This window comes from Etheostoma spectabile, chromosome 11 (genome assembly GCF_008692095.1).
Source record: "Etheostoma spectabile isolate EspeVRDwgs_2016 chromosome 11, UIUC_Espe_1.0, whole genome shotgun sequence".
In the NCBI taxonomy this organism is placed as follows: Eukaryota; Metazoa; Chordata; class Actinopteri; order Perciformes; family Percidae; genus Etheostoma; species Etheostoma spectabile.
Window position 1 is genome coordinate 19,955,863 of NC_045743.1, and position 17,347 is coordinate 19,973,209.

The 17,347-nt window shown below is 42.2% G+C and overlaps 2 protein-coding genes across 2 annotated transcripts in view; one reads left to right on the plus strand and one right to left on the minus strand.

The window, feature by feature from the left end:
• The window catches only part of caska (calcium/calmodulin-dependent serine protein kinase a), a 195,624-nt gene that overhangs the window by 64,119 nt on the left and 114,158 nt on the right, over positions 1-17,347 (minus strand). The window contains 3 exon segments of the mRNA XM_032529385.1: positions 1,538-1,660; positions 2,706-2,881; positions 4,876-4,978. Coding sequence (XP_032385276.1) covers positions 1,538-1,660; positions 2,706-2,881; positions 4,876-4,978 — 402 coding nt within the window.
• Positions 6,474-14,062, plus strand: gpr34b (G protein-coupled receptor 34b). Its single transcript, XM_032529375.1, is given in 4 exon segments — positions 6,474-7,151; positions 9,073-9,649; positions 11,427-11,926; positions 11,929-14,062. Coding segments are annotated over 3 exon segments (1,152 nt in total). The 5' UTR covers positions 6,474-7,151; positions 9,073-9,077; the 3' UTR covers positions 12,009-14,062.

Consider the following 17,347-nt stretch of genomic DNA (forward strand, 5'->3'; position numbering starts at 1 on the left):
AGCGACCGATCATTACGTGATGGCTTTGGACTCCATGGGTTTTTGGCTCTTGTCTCAGAAACAAGATAAAACTTTCACAAAAGGAAAAACTTTTGGATGCACGTCTAAAAGAGACGACCCACAAACCACGGCATGAAGTGCATTTTCATTTGTGAGAGGACTGTTTTCCATGTTGCAGGAAGTTGTGACGTGGGAATGAGGGGTTGGGAATTGAAACCCAAAGTCATATTAGAACCGAATTCAAAATGCCAAGAACCACGGACACGTAAACATTTCGGCTCTGCTTATTGGTTCCTCTACAACCACACGCGGCACTGTTTCTGGACTGGACGACGCTGGGCAAAGCATTACATTTGAAAAGTAGGTCGGGAGCCAGAGCCTTCTGCTATCCGGCCCCTTTCCTGTGGAACCAGCTCCCAGTCTGGGTTCGGGGGACAGAAACCATCACCACATAAAATGAAAACCTTCCTCTTTGATGAAGCTTATAGTTAGGGAGTGAGGAGTTGCAGAGGCCGCCTAGCCAGGCCCACCTGCTCCTCTTCATAGTCGTCAGATTCATCTACCTTATAATCAGTAATATTATCAAACTAGAGGGAGGAAGGCCAGTAAAGCCCGATCCGGTTTGGGAGAGTTTTCGCCTGACCAGGATCCTCTCCTTAACCTGTCTCATGCGGTTATAGGTCTAGACTGCCGGGGGACACTGAGCTCCTCTCTCCCCTATCTTTCCGTTTACGTGCATCCATGTCCCAGAAAGACCTGTTACTAACCTAGTTCTGGGGAGTTTACTCCCCCGAGTCCTTATGTTTTCTTTACGCCCGGCATATTTCCTTGGATTAGGATGGCACCAAGATCTTTGTTCTAGCTGTCGCCGTGGTTCTGCTGCCCCCCTCGGCTACACCCTGCTACGCTCTGCGGTACCTTGCAGTGCCCTGCAGCGTCCTGCTGAACCCTGTTGCATCCCGCTACATCCATTTATGCTCTGCTATGCCACGCTACACCCTGTAACGCCCTGCTATGACATGAACTACTACTATTTGTAGTCTCTGTTTCATTTTCTTTGTTGTAATTGTTATTGCCACTGTGAATCCCCCCCCCCCCCATCCAGCACCATCAGACTCCGCCTACCAAGACCCTGCGTCTGCCCGAGGTTTCTGCCTAAAAGGGAGTGTTTCTTTATCACTGTTGCACTCTTAGAAGAATAACTAGAATTCTTGGGTCTTTGTAAATTATAGAGTGTGGTCTAGACCTACTCTATCTGTAAAGTGTCTCGAGATAACTTTTGTTATGATTTGATACTGTAAATAAAATTGAATTGAATTTGGTGTTTAGGCAGTACGGGAAAGAGTGTCAAGAGAAAAGACTCAATTGCTACGTTCATTGAAATGTATTAAGCTTATTTAGTTATATTGTTTGTGTGTTATCTGAGCAGGTATTGGATCGGGACTCGATATTCAATGTTTTAAAAAAAATCGGATCAATGGGGGGGGGGGGGGGGGGGGGGGGGGGGGGGGGGGTGGGTCCAAAGAACCCTCCCTACCTTCAGCCAGGGGTGGTTAAGAGCCTCGTAGACGGTGATCCTCTCAGCGGGGTCCAGCATCAGCATGCGCCTCACCAGATCCTTAGCGCTCTCTGAGATTTGGGCCCATTGCCGCGGATTCATCTACACAAACACACACACAGAGGGTTATGTAAGCGGTCCTGGGGCCCAGAGATAATGTTCCCACATCTCAGCCATGTACTCAGAGCGCACGATGTTCTTTTACATATTTGAAATAGGGTCAAACAAAGAACATAACGTTTACATTGTAACATTTATTGTGCGAACATAAAACTAAAGCTGTGCTGTAACCAAGCTGTATGACAGTATAGTATGTTACGCAACATTATTAAAACGTCTCCCGGCAATTTTCCCCCGCAGAAAGCTGCCACCAGCCAAGCTAAAGCTAATATAGTTAGCCTGAAGAACCAAGGGGTCCGTCTGTCCCAACTAACGTTACGGTTCGGAGCCGCGACGCTGGAAACGTAACAATGATCTACAACAGAAGTCTGTGTCTGATCTAACGTCATTTCCACTGATTTAATTGTTCTTGGATACTCAGAGTTTGTTGCTAGCGCGCGTGACATGCAGGTCTGATCAATTTATCAAACTAACGAGCCGAACCCGCTAGTCGACCACAACCTGAAATTTAGAGGAAGCAACATGCAGTCGTTGTTATTCACCTTAGCCTGGATTGATTATTATATGAATACAATGGTGTCATGCTAGTGAACCAGCATATTTCTACCTAATTTCCTCTCCAAAACCACATCAGAAGAGTAGCCACAGCGCTTACTTCCTCTGGTGTTTGTAAAGCATTTAAAGTTCAACAAAGACTGGTTCACATTAGAAAACATCCTTTTTCATTTTCTTCTTCTATGTAGATGCACTCCCCTACAAAATCATTGCAATAGTCGAGAATGACTTATTATGTTTTGCAAATAGAGCTCTTTATGTCATCTTTTAAAAAGTACTTATATATAAGTAACTATATTGCAGGGAAAAAACATTGTGATGTCAGTTTTTTCCTATATCGTGCAGGCCTACTCGAAATACAATGATGAACCTGAAAATGAGCACAATATGAGCACTTTTAGACGCTCTGGAAACCCTGTCTTGTGTTGAATGGGGGTATGAAAGCACACGGTTCTTTAAATGCCCCCCTGACCTTGTATTTGCCCCTGCAGATGGCTTCGAACAGACGCTCCTTGGTGCCGTAGAAAGGCAGGCAGCCTGAGAGGAGGATGAAGAGGATGACTCCGCAGCCCCACACGTCCACAGGTTTACCATACGGCTCTCTCTTCACCACCTCGGGGGCCATGAAGTGGGGGGTCCCTACCCGACCTGGGGGGACAACAAACAGCGGTGCGGGTGTATCACTTATGAAGTCAGGTCTTAGTACAACTTCTATGTTCTTATACATTTTTATAGTCTAAACTATCAAATAAAGGAAGTGTTTCGGTGTGCATTTTGAGACTTTCCCCATTTGTTTTCTACTATGACTGCATTGTTGCACAAAAGAGGAACTAACCTCGTGTCGGTTTCCTATTTCGCAAAACTAGAACTTGGTTTTCTGGTTTTTAATTAGGAGTTTAGAACTCCAATGTTGCTCGGTTGGTTTTACTGTTCAGGACATTTAAGATAAGATCAGATAAGTTAGACTTTACTGATCCCACAATGGGGAACTTGTCACAGCAGCACAACCAAAACAAAAATCGCACTGTGGCCTCATCACGCATCACCCAGGTGGGTGCTACATGTTGGTGGTGTAAGGGAATAGTCCCCCCCCCCCCCCCCCCCCCCCCCGAAGCGCTTTGAGTGTCTATGATAAAGCCCAATATAAATTGAATGAATTGTTATTATTATTACAAAGTTGATACTGTCTTCAATTAGTATTTTACTTTTGTTGTTTTTGACCCCACACACCTTTTAACTGAGTCTTGATGATGTGCAAGAACTCGCGTGTGTGCCGTGGTCCCATCTGGGATTGGTTCAACCCCCCCCCAATAATCACAACATTTCTGGAGGTGTTGGTCGCTTTAATGCACGTTTTTTTTCAGCTTTTTTAAAAACAATTTTACAATGTTTTTGACGTTTTATTTCAACATTTTTTGTCGCCTTTGTGAGTTTTTTTTCCTCCACGTTTTTGTTGCTTTTTACGTCCTTAGTCGCCTTTTGACACTTTTTCCAGAGTTTTTTCACGGGGTTTTTAGAAGCTTCTTTGAACATTGTTGTCTCTTTTAAAATATTTATTTCCTACATCTTTAAGATGTTTTTGTCGCTTTTTTCGATCCACGCAGACATGTCCCGAGACGTCCCTCGATAGTTGGAGATCTCAACCCCCCCCAGTGTTGAATCCAAAGCTACGCCCTTGGGCTACCTGTTACTGTGAGACTTGACAGTTCAGTCATTTGTCATCACCACATCTGGACCCATGAAAGACAACACCAGCTTCCACTTTCCGAGCGCGATACAAACCCGGGCCAGTGGGTCCTCCCAAATATTGGAACGCTGTGTCAAACTCGAGGTCCGCGGGCCAAATCCGGCCACTCAACATTCTTGTGAATTTCTTTGACAACAATTTGGGCCTTTTTACTGCATCAAGGTGCAATTGTGTTATTTATGGAGAGGAAATTCAGTTTTTGATCCCCCCCCCTCCCCCATGTAAATTACACCTATGGTGCCTGGCATTTATTTTTTGCCTATATTTGTTCACGTAAGGGCAAAATAGTACCATTAAAGGGATGCAGAAAATAAGATTTTAAAGGTTCCTGTCTGCAGTGTACCCATCGATGTACAGACAACTATCACTGCATTACTCTGATCCTGAAGAAAACTTAAATCATGTGATGATTGGTTCTCTGATTTCTAGTTGGATTCATGGGCCTTTAATTCGTGACAGAAGTAGAGATATCAGCGGGAAGTGGAAGTCACACTGAATTATATGTTGGTTGATTTTTGACTCAAATTCACTCCACACAGTATATTTGCCTCACATTTCTGCCTCTGCACCCCCCTCAGGAGGCCCTTTAAACATCCACGTCTACTACCGATAATATCTTGATGGTTGAAAAGCTGTCTGGAACAATGGGTTAAATTATTATAAGAACAGTGAGTATTTTATACCCCACGTTCCCCTCTAACATTAATCCCATCCAAATATCCACAGGCACATAATTTTAGTATTTGTAATTTTTAATTAAGTCTCGGGTTTGTTTATTGAATATGTAATGTTGTGTCTGAATGTGCCTTTGTAGCACAAATAAAGTTCCCTCCCAGGAAAGATGATGTGCTTTGGATTTGGACTGATCAGAGTCTGCACGGTTGTGTTGCTGTACCTCCGGCCACCAGTCCCGACTCTCCGAGCTGGATGGCGACTCCGAAGCCGCCCAACTTCACCGGAGCCGAGTTCTCTTTGGACGCCAGCAGCACGCAGTGGGGCTGAGAACCAAGAGGACACAGACACATGATTTAATGCTCACGTTTCTTTCCCAATTAAAGAGCGACACCCTCCTATAAATAACAAAAATCACATGTGCAAGACACACCCAAAACCCCCAAACCGTCACCCAGCACGACCTCACACACACAACCCGCACCGTAGGAGGATCACAGGAGAGGGATGCAGTATCTTAAGCGCAATGTCAGTTTGAGTTAGTTACACATCAGTCAGTTCATACTTAATACTTAATTTCTTAAGTTTTGTTTCTAAAAACGATAATTTCCAACAAAAAGTGAACCGCTCAAGGAGAAATTAATCAACTTGCAATTTGATTTTTTTCTATTTGACAGTAGCTCCCAGCAGAGCTTGGCACCGTCCATGGCTATAGGGATTGGTTTAAAGAAATACAAATAAACCAAAGCACGTTTTTCTCCAATCCCAGAATGCTATGTGGACTAGCCAGACCCTCCTCCGCTCTGCAGAGTGTGGATGGTCTGGCAAAGCAAAACTAGGGACTTCTTGTCCAAAGTGTCAAACTGTGTGTAAAATGCACCAAAACATTAAAAAAAAGGAGTCTAAAACGTCAGGGGAAAAAAGTCAAAAATTGTTGCAAAGCAAGCATCTAAATTATCCAATGGTCCAAAACAAGTCAGAAAAAAGTCAATGTTGCAAAAAGCTAGAAATTTAAAAACTACTAACAAATTAAAAACACACACTCATGCCGCCTAGCATAGCATATCACCCATCAAGGCTACGCTGGGCTTTAAGGGGTTAGGGACTTCTTGTCCATGTTGGTAAAAACTGATGGTCAACCTTAATTAAGATAAAGTTTATTAATATACATTTATAATACATGACAACATGTAGATTAAAACACGTAACAGCACAAAATTCTCCTAATGATGTTTGTTGATGATATGAAATGGTCCAAAGGAAAGTATGAGGACAAAGAGAAAGCGCCCCAAAACAATTAATGTCCAAAAGGCATCCAAAATGTAAAAAAAACAAAGACGTAGAGTAGTCAAAAATGAGGGAATACAATTAATAAACGTCGCGATAAGCATTGGGAAACTTCCGAAAAAATGTCTCCAAATTTGTCCAAAAAACGTGTCACAAATGCAACAAAAAAAGTGACAAAAACAACCAAAAAAAAGCACCAAATACTCCGAAAAAGTCTAAACAGTCAAAACAGCTTCAAAAATGTCAGAAAAAACACATCACAAAAGCACAACAAAATGAAATCTCTTATTAAAATTGTCAACAAAAGCGTCAAAAATGTTAATAAGTCGACAAAAGCGTTAAAAAGTACGACAAACGTAGAAAAAAGTACTAATAGTACTGTACTCCTGCAGAGAAAGAAGACTGAAAGTTTGGTACAGTACAGTAAATACAATTTCCACTTTTGATAATCATTGTGAAATGATAAAACACAACTGGAGGATTTTATAATACCATGACTAACATTGGAGAGCAGGTGGTTGCTTCCCCCGACCCTCCGCCTACACCTTTAGCTCCATCGAAGGTCTCCCGGGTGGCAGTTTAAACCTGGCCTCGCTTTAATTACTGTGAGGGCATACGCTGGTATTTTTGGAGCCTTTTTCTTTCACAGTTGGCTACACTCAGCCGATACCTCCATATTATAATCAGAGCCCAAAGTGGAAAGCATATTGTGTTTATACAAGTGGAGCATGCTCTGTGAATCCACTGCTCGCCCTGGTGTGTAATCAGAAGGTCTGAAATAAGCCCGGCCCTTCTTTTTCTTTCTATCTCAGCCCACATTTCTGCACAGTGACAGGGAGGGGGTTGACCACAGCTTTAAGTTTTCTCTTTACAACATCACCACATTCTGTACTTCAGCATTTCTCTGAAGCCTTTCTCTGTATATTTCCGTAGCACTGCTGGGGAGAGGAAACAAAAAGAGAGAGACTACGCAGTTAAGCTCACATGTGGACTTATAATATTTGGAGATCGATTGAACACACAATGACTGAAGGATTGTGAACTTTATAAAGGGTTGCATATTTTGGATTGCTTGTCCTTTGGATTAAACTGGGGTGGGGGGGGATACACCGGAGTCACTGATGGAAAGAAAAGCACTGCAAGAAGTGATACTCCAACAGACTTTGTGTGCAAGAAGAACCAAGAGCAAGCATAACGGACTTCAATGACTTGGTGAGTACTTTGACAAGTTCCACTCTGAAGCGTAAGCAGCGTCTCTAAAACTGGCTGCTGAAGTGCTACATGCTGTTTTCCAGTTGATACTTTTTCAGTTGCTGATCTTTTGATATGAACTGGCACAAAACATCTGAGAACTCGTGAGGTTTGTGCTTCTGTAAACTCGTCCCTTTTACATTATTCATTGATGATTTCACAGAAAAATACAACTCTTAACTGAGTCAGAGCAATTAGGGCTACCACTAAAGATTATTTTCACTGTAGATTAATCGGATTATTTTCTGAATTAATGGATTAGTTGAGTGGTCTATAAAATATAAGAAAATGGTTCAGACAAAAAGTGAGCGTCATGCAGCGACAACAGTTGAGTTTAGACACCAAAACGACAAAGATCATTAAAAAAGAATGGTGGTTTGGATTAAAGCACCGCCCCCCCTCCATCCCCGGAACATTAAGGACCCTATCTCGCACCCGGCAACGGGCAGGGCAAAGCCTAACACAAGTTTCTTTGCTATTTATTTCAATTTCCCGCCCAGCTTCCACGTCGTTTAAATAGCAAATGCACCCGCGCCCATCTGTGCACCCATGGGTGTGCTGGTCTGATAGGTGTGTTCAGGTGCATTCTGGGCTGATCAAAAAAAAAAGCAGGTCTAAAGTCAATAGCGCAGCATTTCATTGTTATTCTAGATTAAAATTAAAAAATATTACAATGTGAAATAGTATTTTTATATATTTATATTTATAATATTTTTATAAACTTCACACACAAGCGGATCAGTTTCTTCTCCTGAAATCTCTCCTACCTCAGCAAATCCTCCATCGTAATAGCAATGCTCAAAGGTAGAAACGTGCCTGGCTTTTAAAGGGAATGGGAGATGACGCTCCTAACTGATGACACACTCACATAGGGCCATAACACCCATTTTGTGGGTGAAAGTCTCCTTAACGTCTCCTTAACGTCTTCCTGGACATTCACTCCCCTCCCCGGCTTAAAAGTCCTGTTTTAGACCCCTCTACTGTGTGGTTGTAATCTGTGTGGATGACATTGTGAGTGGATTTCATAGCTGCAGGGATTAGAAGACTAATTGTTTAGTCGATCTACAGAAAAATACTACGCAGAAGCAGAAGACAGGACGCATTTTTGAGCGTTGACCACAGAGCATCTGTATGCCTAAACACGCAGGGTTAACCCCCCATCCAGACATCTTCCTATGAACTAACAACCTTGGAACTAAATCCAAGTGTTGCATCTACAGATCAAGTGAACATGTTTGGATACGTTAAGATGTGACCCTGCTCTGTTTCAGCTTTGAGCTTTCACTCAAACAAAAGGGCGGATTTTAACGTATTCATTAATGCTAATTTAGGGCAAATTCATACAGCTGGATTTACACAAACCTGTGAAGCAAACAGCTCCTTAACCCTTCTGTTGTCCTTGGGTCAAATTTGACCCAATTTCACTTTCTTTCAAGCAAATTACCCAAAAATAACACGAATGGTTCTATACAATGCTCTTCGCAAAGAAAATGAAGGATCAGATCTCAACTTACATAGAATATTGGATGTTTTATTGCATTGTATAGCATTTGAGGAAACAACGAAATGGTTCCTAAATAGTACCCTGACTCAACTTTGACAGTCTGTAAATATCCACTCAATCGTATCTATTTGTTGAAATAATTTTGTCATTTCAGATTTTTTTTTTCTTCAAAAAATCCTGTCTAATTTCATATGAATGAGGTTTATAAACAATGGATTTAGCGTAAAAACTAGAGGTAATAAGTTGATTGGTTAGGGGTGAATCTGGTGGTACAAGTGAAAAAAAATAATGGCAGAAACCTGGAAAAAAACAAGACAACACAAGGGTTCAACGGTTCATCCAAAGTTCTTCACATGTTCTTTTCTTCCCATTTTGCAGGACTGATGATCACAAAAACCACCATCATGTCCGCCCCCTTTGCCAAAACCACCTTCCAGACTTCCAACAGCTCCCTTTTTCTCACAGAGAACTTCACCGCGACCAACCGAACCTGTGTGGATCCCAACGCGCTGCAGAGCCTGCTGGCGGTGATCTACGCTGTAATCTTTGTCCTGGGTCTCGTTGGGAACCTGGTGGCTCTGTGGGTTTTCTTCTGCGTTGACTCTAAGAAGAACTCCGTGCGGGTGTTTCTCATAAACACAGCTTTCGCGGACCTGCTGCTGGTGTTGTGTCTGCCGTTCAGGATACTCTACCACAGCCGCGGAAACGTCTGGACGCTGGGCCCCGTGTTGTGTAAAGTCGTGGGCAACCTCTTCTACATGAACATGTACATCAGCGTCACGCTGCTGGGGCTGATCAGCGTGGATCGCTACATGAAGATCCATCGCGGCGTGCGGGGGCAGCACAGACTGCGGTCCACAAAGTGGAGCACCATGCTCTGCGCCCTCATCTGGATTGTGTCCTTCACTGTGATGCTGCTAATCCTGCTGTCAAAGAGTGCCCCAGAGGCGAACAGGTTGGTGACACCTACTGTACAAGCAAACTCTTGGATGTATATTTTGGGGCTGGGTATTGGAACTAGATTCCTTTTATGTATTGACCAAAATTACTCTGTACCGAGTGGCATTGAAACTTCTCCAGTCAAACGATAGCGGGATTCGATTCGACTTTTTGTGCCTACCCAGATTAGAGCTGCAACTATTCAACTAATCTTTAAAGTTCCAGATTTTTGACTAATATTTAGTGGTCTAAGCCTGAGGGGGCAGGGCTGTGGAACCCTATTGTTTTCCTAAGGATTATTCTTCCGCTAGTAAAAGTCAGGCTACAGCTTAAACCGTACATGGTGGGGGGGTTGCCATGTTTAGGACTGGTCCAGATCCCTGCAAGGACCTCAGACAAAAATTCACCCACTTCTACCACTACATGGCGCTATAGAAGAAATGCCTTTGGCCCCATAACTCCCAAACTGTACATTGCACAAAATACATATAGCCACGCGCTGCCTGAATTCAGTTTATCTCCTGATATAGGCCAGGCCCTTTTCCACCTAGACTTTAAGAATCAGAACCAGCTTTATTTGCCAGGTACGAGGACACATCCGAGGAATTTTTCTTTGGAGCATCTTTGCTCACAATGTGCTTACACATTCAAAGCAACCAAAACAAAATATACACACTAATATATACACAATAGCCACAAAATATCACATTTTATCCTAGTTTTCCAAACTCTTGCATCTCCAGACCAACCTGACAAAAAGTCACCGAAAGATTTATCAGATGAACATTGCGCAAATTACACACAAACAAATTTGTGTAGCTAGCTACAAAAACCCTATCTTTGGCCAAAATAAATCCTATCAACGCAAAACCTCTGGGGCTCCCCAACCAATTTTACAGAAATTGGCCAAAATTTGACATCCTTGAACATTTTGAGGGTACCATCTAGGGCCACTCCTAAGGCCACCCCTACAGTGGGGTACTGATTCATCAAAGTGGGCATCGCATATGGGACACAGGTTTGGATTCACCACTTAAACTAATGTTAGCAACTTCAAATTTACAGTGTAGATGCAAAATGGGTCATTGACCTCACCTACCAAGCATTACACATATCGACAACTAGGTGATGCTATAGTGATGTCAAACGTGTTTCGCCCATAACTCCCACATTACACATAAGAAACCCTTACATCCACTTGTTCATTTGTCTCCATTTCCATGAAAAAGATTTTTTTCTCAATATTGCGCAATGTGCAAAACCAACTTTTTTGAACTCCTAGTCCGTGCGACCAATCTGCACAAAACCAGGTACGTAGCATCTCAAGATGGACATGACCAAACTTTATCAAAAGATTTTGCTACGTTAAACTATGCACAATTGACGACCAAACTCAATTTTGTAGCTCAACACAAACTTTAGCATATCTCGGCCAAACTAACAGGTTTGCCCAGAACTTGGTGTTATTGTTCGATATCCCACTCCGAGGCAATGTACCAAATTTGCATTAGCATGTAGCTACTGTACATGGGATAATGTGAACACCTGCCTAGATAGAGCAAATGCCCAATCGTAGAAGACCGGCTCGGTGTTGAGTGACACGGACCCGAGAGAAGAGAAAAACTGTTGAAAACGGAGCATTTTAGCTCACTGGGATTTCTCTGAAATATGATTACCTCATTATTCAGTTTATTGGCCAAGTTTAAAATGAAATTCAAACATTATGACATAATAAGTACAGAAAAGCATCTTGCATTAGTCAGTTTGAGCTGACATACGTTTGCTGTTTCCAGGTGTTTCCACTACAAGCAGCTCCTTGATGCAAAGTGGATAGCCTATATCAACATCTGCATAGTGGTCCTCTTCTGGCTCGTCTTTGTCTCTCTGATGGTGTCTTATGGAAAGATTGCCCTCAACCTTCTGAGAACGTCACGAGAAAAGCCCGACCTGCCCAACTCGTCCCGCTACGCCCGAACTGCCAGGAAGTCCTTCTTCATCCTCTTCCTCTTCACCGTGTGCTTCGTCCCATATCACATCGTCAGGGTGTTCTACATCATAACGCAAATCAGGGACGTGTCGTGTTTCTGGCAGGGCGTTGCAGACAAAGCCAACGAGGTGGCTCTGCTGTTCTCAGCCGTCAACAGCTGCCTGGATCCGGTTATGTTCTTCCTGTTGTCTTCCTCAGTGAGGAAGGAGGTGCTGCGCTTGGTGGGCAACGTGTTCTGTGTGCAAGATTGGGCTGGAGTTAGCGGGAGCAGCTCTACGGCGGAGCAGGACGGTAAGACCGACAGGACAACAGAGGACAGGCAAATGTCAACTTTAGTGCCCATTTGAAGGAGAGGACGGTTACTGAATTCAGCCAGACCGTGATGTAACGCTACTTTGAGACATGGAGCATCTATCTTTCCCAAAAGTCAACATGGCAGTAGTCTATATGGACATGTTACACTTCCGTGATTCTTACGTTGCCGCTAGAAATTCTGCAGGATGTCCCTCATTTTGGCCGGATGTCCGTCCCCTTCCTCTTTCTTTGTGTTGCCGTTCTAACCACTGGTGGATTTCTGAGGACTATTGTTACCTGCTCCTCAGATGTCTGCAGGGTAAACCCAGACAGCTAGACTATTTGTCCAAGCTGTTGCTTAGCACCGCCCAAGACCATTGTGATTGGTTTAAAGAAATGCCAATAAACCAGAGTATGTTTTTCTCCCATCCCGGGATGCTGTGTGGACATGCCAGACCTATGGAGGAAGGTCTGGCAATGCGGGACTATGATGACAGCAACCAGTGGCGCCAGCAAAGAAAGTGCCACTCCCCTCAACGTGTGCATGTATTTCACATTGCTACTACGGCTTAAAATGCAGGAACTAATGTTACAGAAATAAGATGAATTATACTGTCTCCATACTATCTTTTTATCTACTGTAGAGCTGCAAAGATGAATTTATTAGTTGTCAACTATTACATTAATTAACAACTATTTTGATCGATCGATCGATTAATTGGTTTGAATTATTATGTCTTTGAGAAAGTAAAAAGTTCTCAGTTTTTCAGATGGTTAAATGTATAGTATATAGTTTCTTCTCTCCTCTGTGACAGTAAACTGAAGATCTTTGAGTTGTTGACAAAACAAGACATTTGAGGACGTCATCTTGGGCTTTATGGGAAACTGATCCGCATTTTTTTCTTCATTTTCTGACATTTTATAGACCAAACAACTAATGGAGAAATTGTTGAACAGATAATGAAAGAAGTTAATAATGAAAATAATCCTTAGTTGCAAGCCCTAATCTACAGGGATTAAGCATGCCAGGTTTAAACAGCCTGTTGATTGTCCTACCTGAGCAAATAAACAATATTTATGTTAGTTACATGAACTTGTATACTGTGTTGTTTTGCTAAAACTTGCAAGTAATTGTGTCATACTTTTAACCATGTCACTTCATCCTAAGGAAAAAAAAAAGTCTATTGACCTCAGGGTGAGATTAGAGATGGTGGATAACAGCAACCGGCTGTGTTTGGTGAAAACTTTGATCTGGTGGTGGCGGAAAAAACACAGGGAAATTCAAAAAAGTTACTCTCTGGGCACTCCATTTATCTGCACCAAATGTCATATCCAGGGACGGACTGGGACAAAAATTTGGCCCTAGCACTTTCATCCCGAACAATAACAGAAGATGGGAATTATTTCAAAAAGGCTTTAGCTATCTATAATTGTTTGATTGCTAACGTTAGCTCAAAACGCCATTCAACTGACAGCCTTTGTTGTGTTTGATGCTAACTTGTAGCCAACAGTGAACCATCTTGGTTAAGTAGGTCCATGTTTACTGTATTGACATTACAGAAGTCTCTCGTTAGCATCTTGTAGGCTACTTGACGGGGAGTGACAGTGGCTACCTTACAGGCCATTAAGCGTATAAAGAAGCAGTTCTCCCAGCTAGGTATGCCTGACTCCACCTGCAGGTTGAACACTGACTTCCTGTCTGACAGGAAGCAGCATGTGAAGGTGGGGAAACACGTTTCAGACTCGGTCCATCAACATCATATCACAAACGGGCTGCATTCTTTCTCCCCTGGTCTTCTCCCTTTACACTAACAGCTGCGACCCAGTCACCAGTCATCAAACTTCTGAAGTTTGCGGACGACCCCTTCCTCATCGGACTCATTTCTGATGGTGATGAGTCCGCCTACAGGTCAGAGGCTGACCACTTAGTGACCTGGTGCAATCAGAACAATCTAGACCTCAACGCCCTGAAGTCAGTGGAGATGGTTGTGGACTTCAGGAAGCCCCCAACACCCTCTGTGACTCCACAGTTGACACTGTGGAGTCTTTCCGTTTCCTGGGAACTTTCATCTCCCAGGATCTCAAGTGGGAGCTGAACATCAGCTCCCTCATCAAGAAAGCACAAAAAATATATACTGTATATATAAATCGGGACCAAAACCTCACGCCAATATGACAGTTTTTTCACATCCGTCACAAGCCTTATCAACAAGGCCCGGAACCCACCCTGTTATTCTCCACACACCACCTCTGGCTCTACATGCCACTGTACTTGCTTACTCTGCTGCTCCTCTTATTTCAGTTTTATTTTTAATACATAATATGTATATATGTTTATACTTACATTTTTATATTCTGGCACTTGATTATCTTATCCTTTTTATATTTAGAGATTGTGTGACACGCACCAAATTCCTATGTGTAAAAAATGTACTTGGCAATAAAGCTTTTCTGATTCTGATGATGAATAAACTTGAGATTGTTGTTGTCTTTTACAAATATGCAGATTCATCTTTGCTAATAGTGTGTTGGATTCTTGTTATTTTAATTTGTGTGGAAAAAACATTTTAAATAGTATTATAGTAGTAGTATAAGAAGCATGAGTATAAGAGTCTGTAAGAACTACACACTCAGCAGCATTATAGAATTGAGATCACCAAAGAAAGGATTTGGGAAGTCAAGTACTGCTGAAATAAAAACAAAAGGACCAATGCGTGACCCTGCAGACAATCAGTGTTCTATTTTTCAATAAGGCAAATTTGAAGGAAAGAAAATGGAGGCTACTGTACAGAACATCAAAGCCTGAACTTTCAGGAGAAATTAGGATGATCACAAGCTCACAGAGGACCTTTTACTGAGATGAAAGCATTAGCCTTTACTGAGAGAACACCATGTTTAAATGTTTTTTTTTATCTCAAGAAAATTGAATTGAAATTGAAGAAACCTGTGTCTAAGCTTTATGCAGTTTTTTACTAGTTTTCAAAGCGTGCACCACGGTGGTGAGCCGTGTTGTTTTATGAAAGATCAGTGTAAAGAGAAAAGCTCTAGACAACACACCCAACTCTCTTTGGCTCTCAGCTAGAACTGAAACAACAGCGGCACCCCAAGGCCAAACAAACACACACACACACAGCGTGAAGAAATGTCAGCAGATCTCTGGGTGTCACTTCTGTGTAGGTGAGACTAAAGGGGGAGAGACAGAGAACTTGTTGGTTGTTCTTTTTCTATCTGGTTAGTTTAGCCAGTCAACCTGGTACGTCAGAGGGTCAAAGGAATGGAATTCGATCCCAGACCTTTCCAGACAATTAAACACATACAGTCCAAGTGTTTTACCAAGCAGATAAACAATGGCTGGTTAATGCATATACCAGGGTTTAGCAGGTTTCACCAAGACAAATGTAAGAGGTTTGTATACCATTTAGAATTTAATTTAATACCGACTTCATGAACATACTGGCAAGTAGGATATAATAGAATATCAGAAAGAATTGTAGGCTATAAAAACAATTGTTATCCAAGTAGTACAAGTGAACATGTTATTGTAATACTCGCCACAAACATGCATTGTGACAAAACAATGAAGGACCCTTTAAGGCCTCATTTTTTGAAAAATAATGAAAACATTTTTGAAGACTTTTAAGACCCAGACTTACACTGGACTTTTTAAGACCCAGCAAGTATCCTGGTTAGCTTAGTAAGTGTTGTATTTTAAGACCCAGCAAGTATCCTGGTTAGCTTAGTAAGTGTTGTATTTTAAGACCCAGCAAGTATCCTGGTTAGCTTAGTAAGTGTTGTATTTTAAGACCCGCAGTACCCTGGTTAGCTTAGTAAGTGTTGTATTTTAAGACCCAGCAAGTATCCTGGTTAGCTTAGTAAGTGTTGTATTTTAAACCCACGGTACCCTGGTTAGCTTAGTAAGTGTTGTATTTTAAGACCCAGCAGGTACCCTGATTACTTAGTAAGTGTTGTATTTTAAGACCCGCGGTACCCTGGTTACTAGTAAGTGTGATTTTTAAGACCCTGCAGTACCCTGATTAGCTTAGTAAGTGTTGTATTTTAAGACCCGCAGTACCCTGGTTAGCTTAGTAAGTGTTGTATTTTAAGACCCGCAGTACCCTGGTTAGCTTAGTAGTGTTGTATTTTAAGACCCGCAGGTACCTTATTAGCTTAGTAAGTGTTGATTTTTAAGACCCCAGGTACCCGTTAGCTTGTAAGTGTTGTATTTAAGACCCAGCAGGTACCCTGGTTAGCTTAGTAAGTGTTGTATTTTAAGACCCTGCAGGTACCCTGATTAGCTTAGTAAGTGTTGTATTTTAAGACCCAGCAGGTACCCTGGTTAGCTTAGTAAGTGTTGTATTTTAAGACCCAGCAGGTACCCTGATTAGCTTAGTAAGTGTTGTATTTTAAGACCCAGCAGGTACCCTGGTTAGCTTAGTAAGTGTTGTATTTTAAGACCCAGCAGGTACCCTGATTAGCTTAGTAAGTGTTGTATTTTAAGACCCAGCAGGTACCCTGATTAGCTTAGTAAGTGTTGTATTTTAAGACCCTGCAGGTACCCTGGTCAGCTTAGTAAGTAATGGAGATGGAGATGGAAACTCACATGTGAGGATGTAAATTATACAAAAAGACAGATTTGAAAACAATCCTCAATATGCATTATATCTCTTTTTTTAAACGTGAAGAGGAGCATTGCAAATTGTGTCCTAAACTGCCCACATAATAAAAAAATGATGCAGTGGACTGCTGTTGTCAAACAGTTTCTCAAGAAGTACACTACGTTGCTTTCATAAACACACAGTCATAAGCAGAAAAGGAAACAAACCAAATATACCACAAGTGACACCAACACAGGCACAAACGAGAGACCGGCTGTGAAACATGAACTTCTAGTTTCATAAAAAGTAGGGGACGCAAAAACTCTGCATCGGGCCGGCTGTTACCAACTGTTTCTACCGTCCTCGGTGAGTCTTTTAGTTGAAGGAGCGCTGCTGTTGCTGGATGATCTGACAGAGCTCCTGTCAAAGGTATGTACATTTAACGGTGAGCGGGCTGTGTGGGATGCTGAAATATACTGTTAATCAGCTGATATATCACTTGGAATATCACCGAAATAATACACTTTTATGGTGTGTAACGTTAACTTTGGTGTTCAGTGTTTTTGCTCAAAGACAGAATAGAAATAGGAGAAGCGAGGGACTGGTTATAACGAGTGCAACTGTTCAAATAAATGAGATAAATACACACAAACTGCACAAGGTACACAGGTTACAGTGCAGTACTGTGGTGTCTCAGAGTCTTATCAGCACTCAGTGATGAAGTGTTAAAAAGTTTTATTTCCTGTGGTAGAAATGATTTCCTGTAGCGGTCGGAGCGACATCAAAACTGTTGAAGCTTCTTAGAGAAGGTGCTCCTCTGGTGGACCAGTGGGGGGAA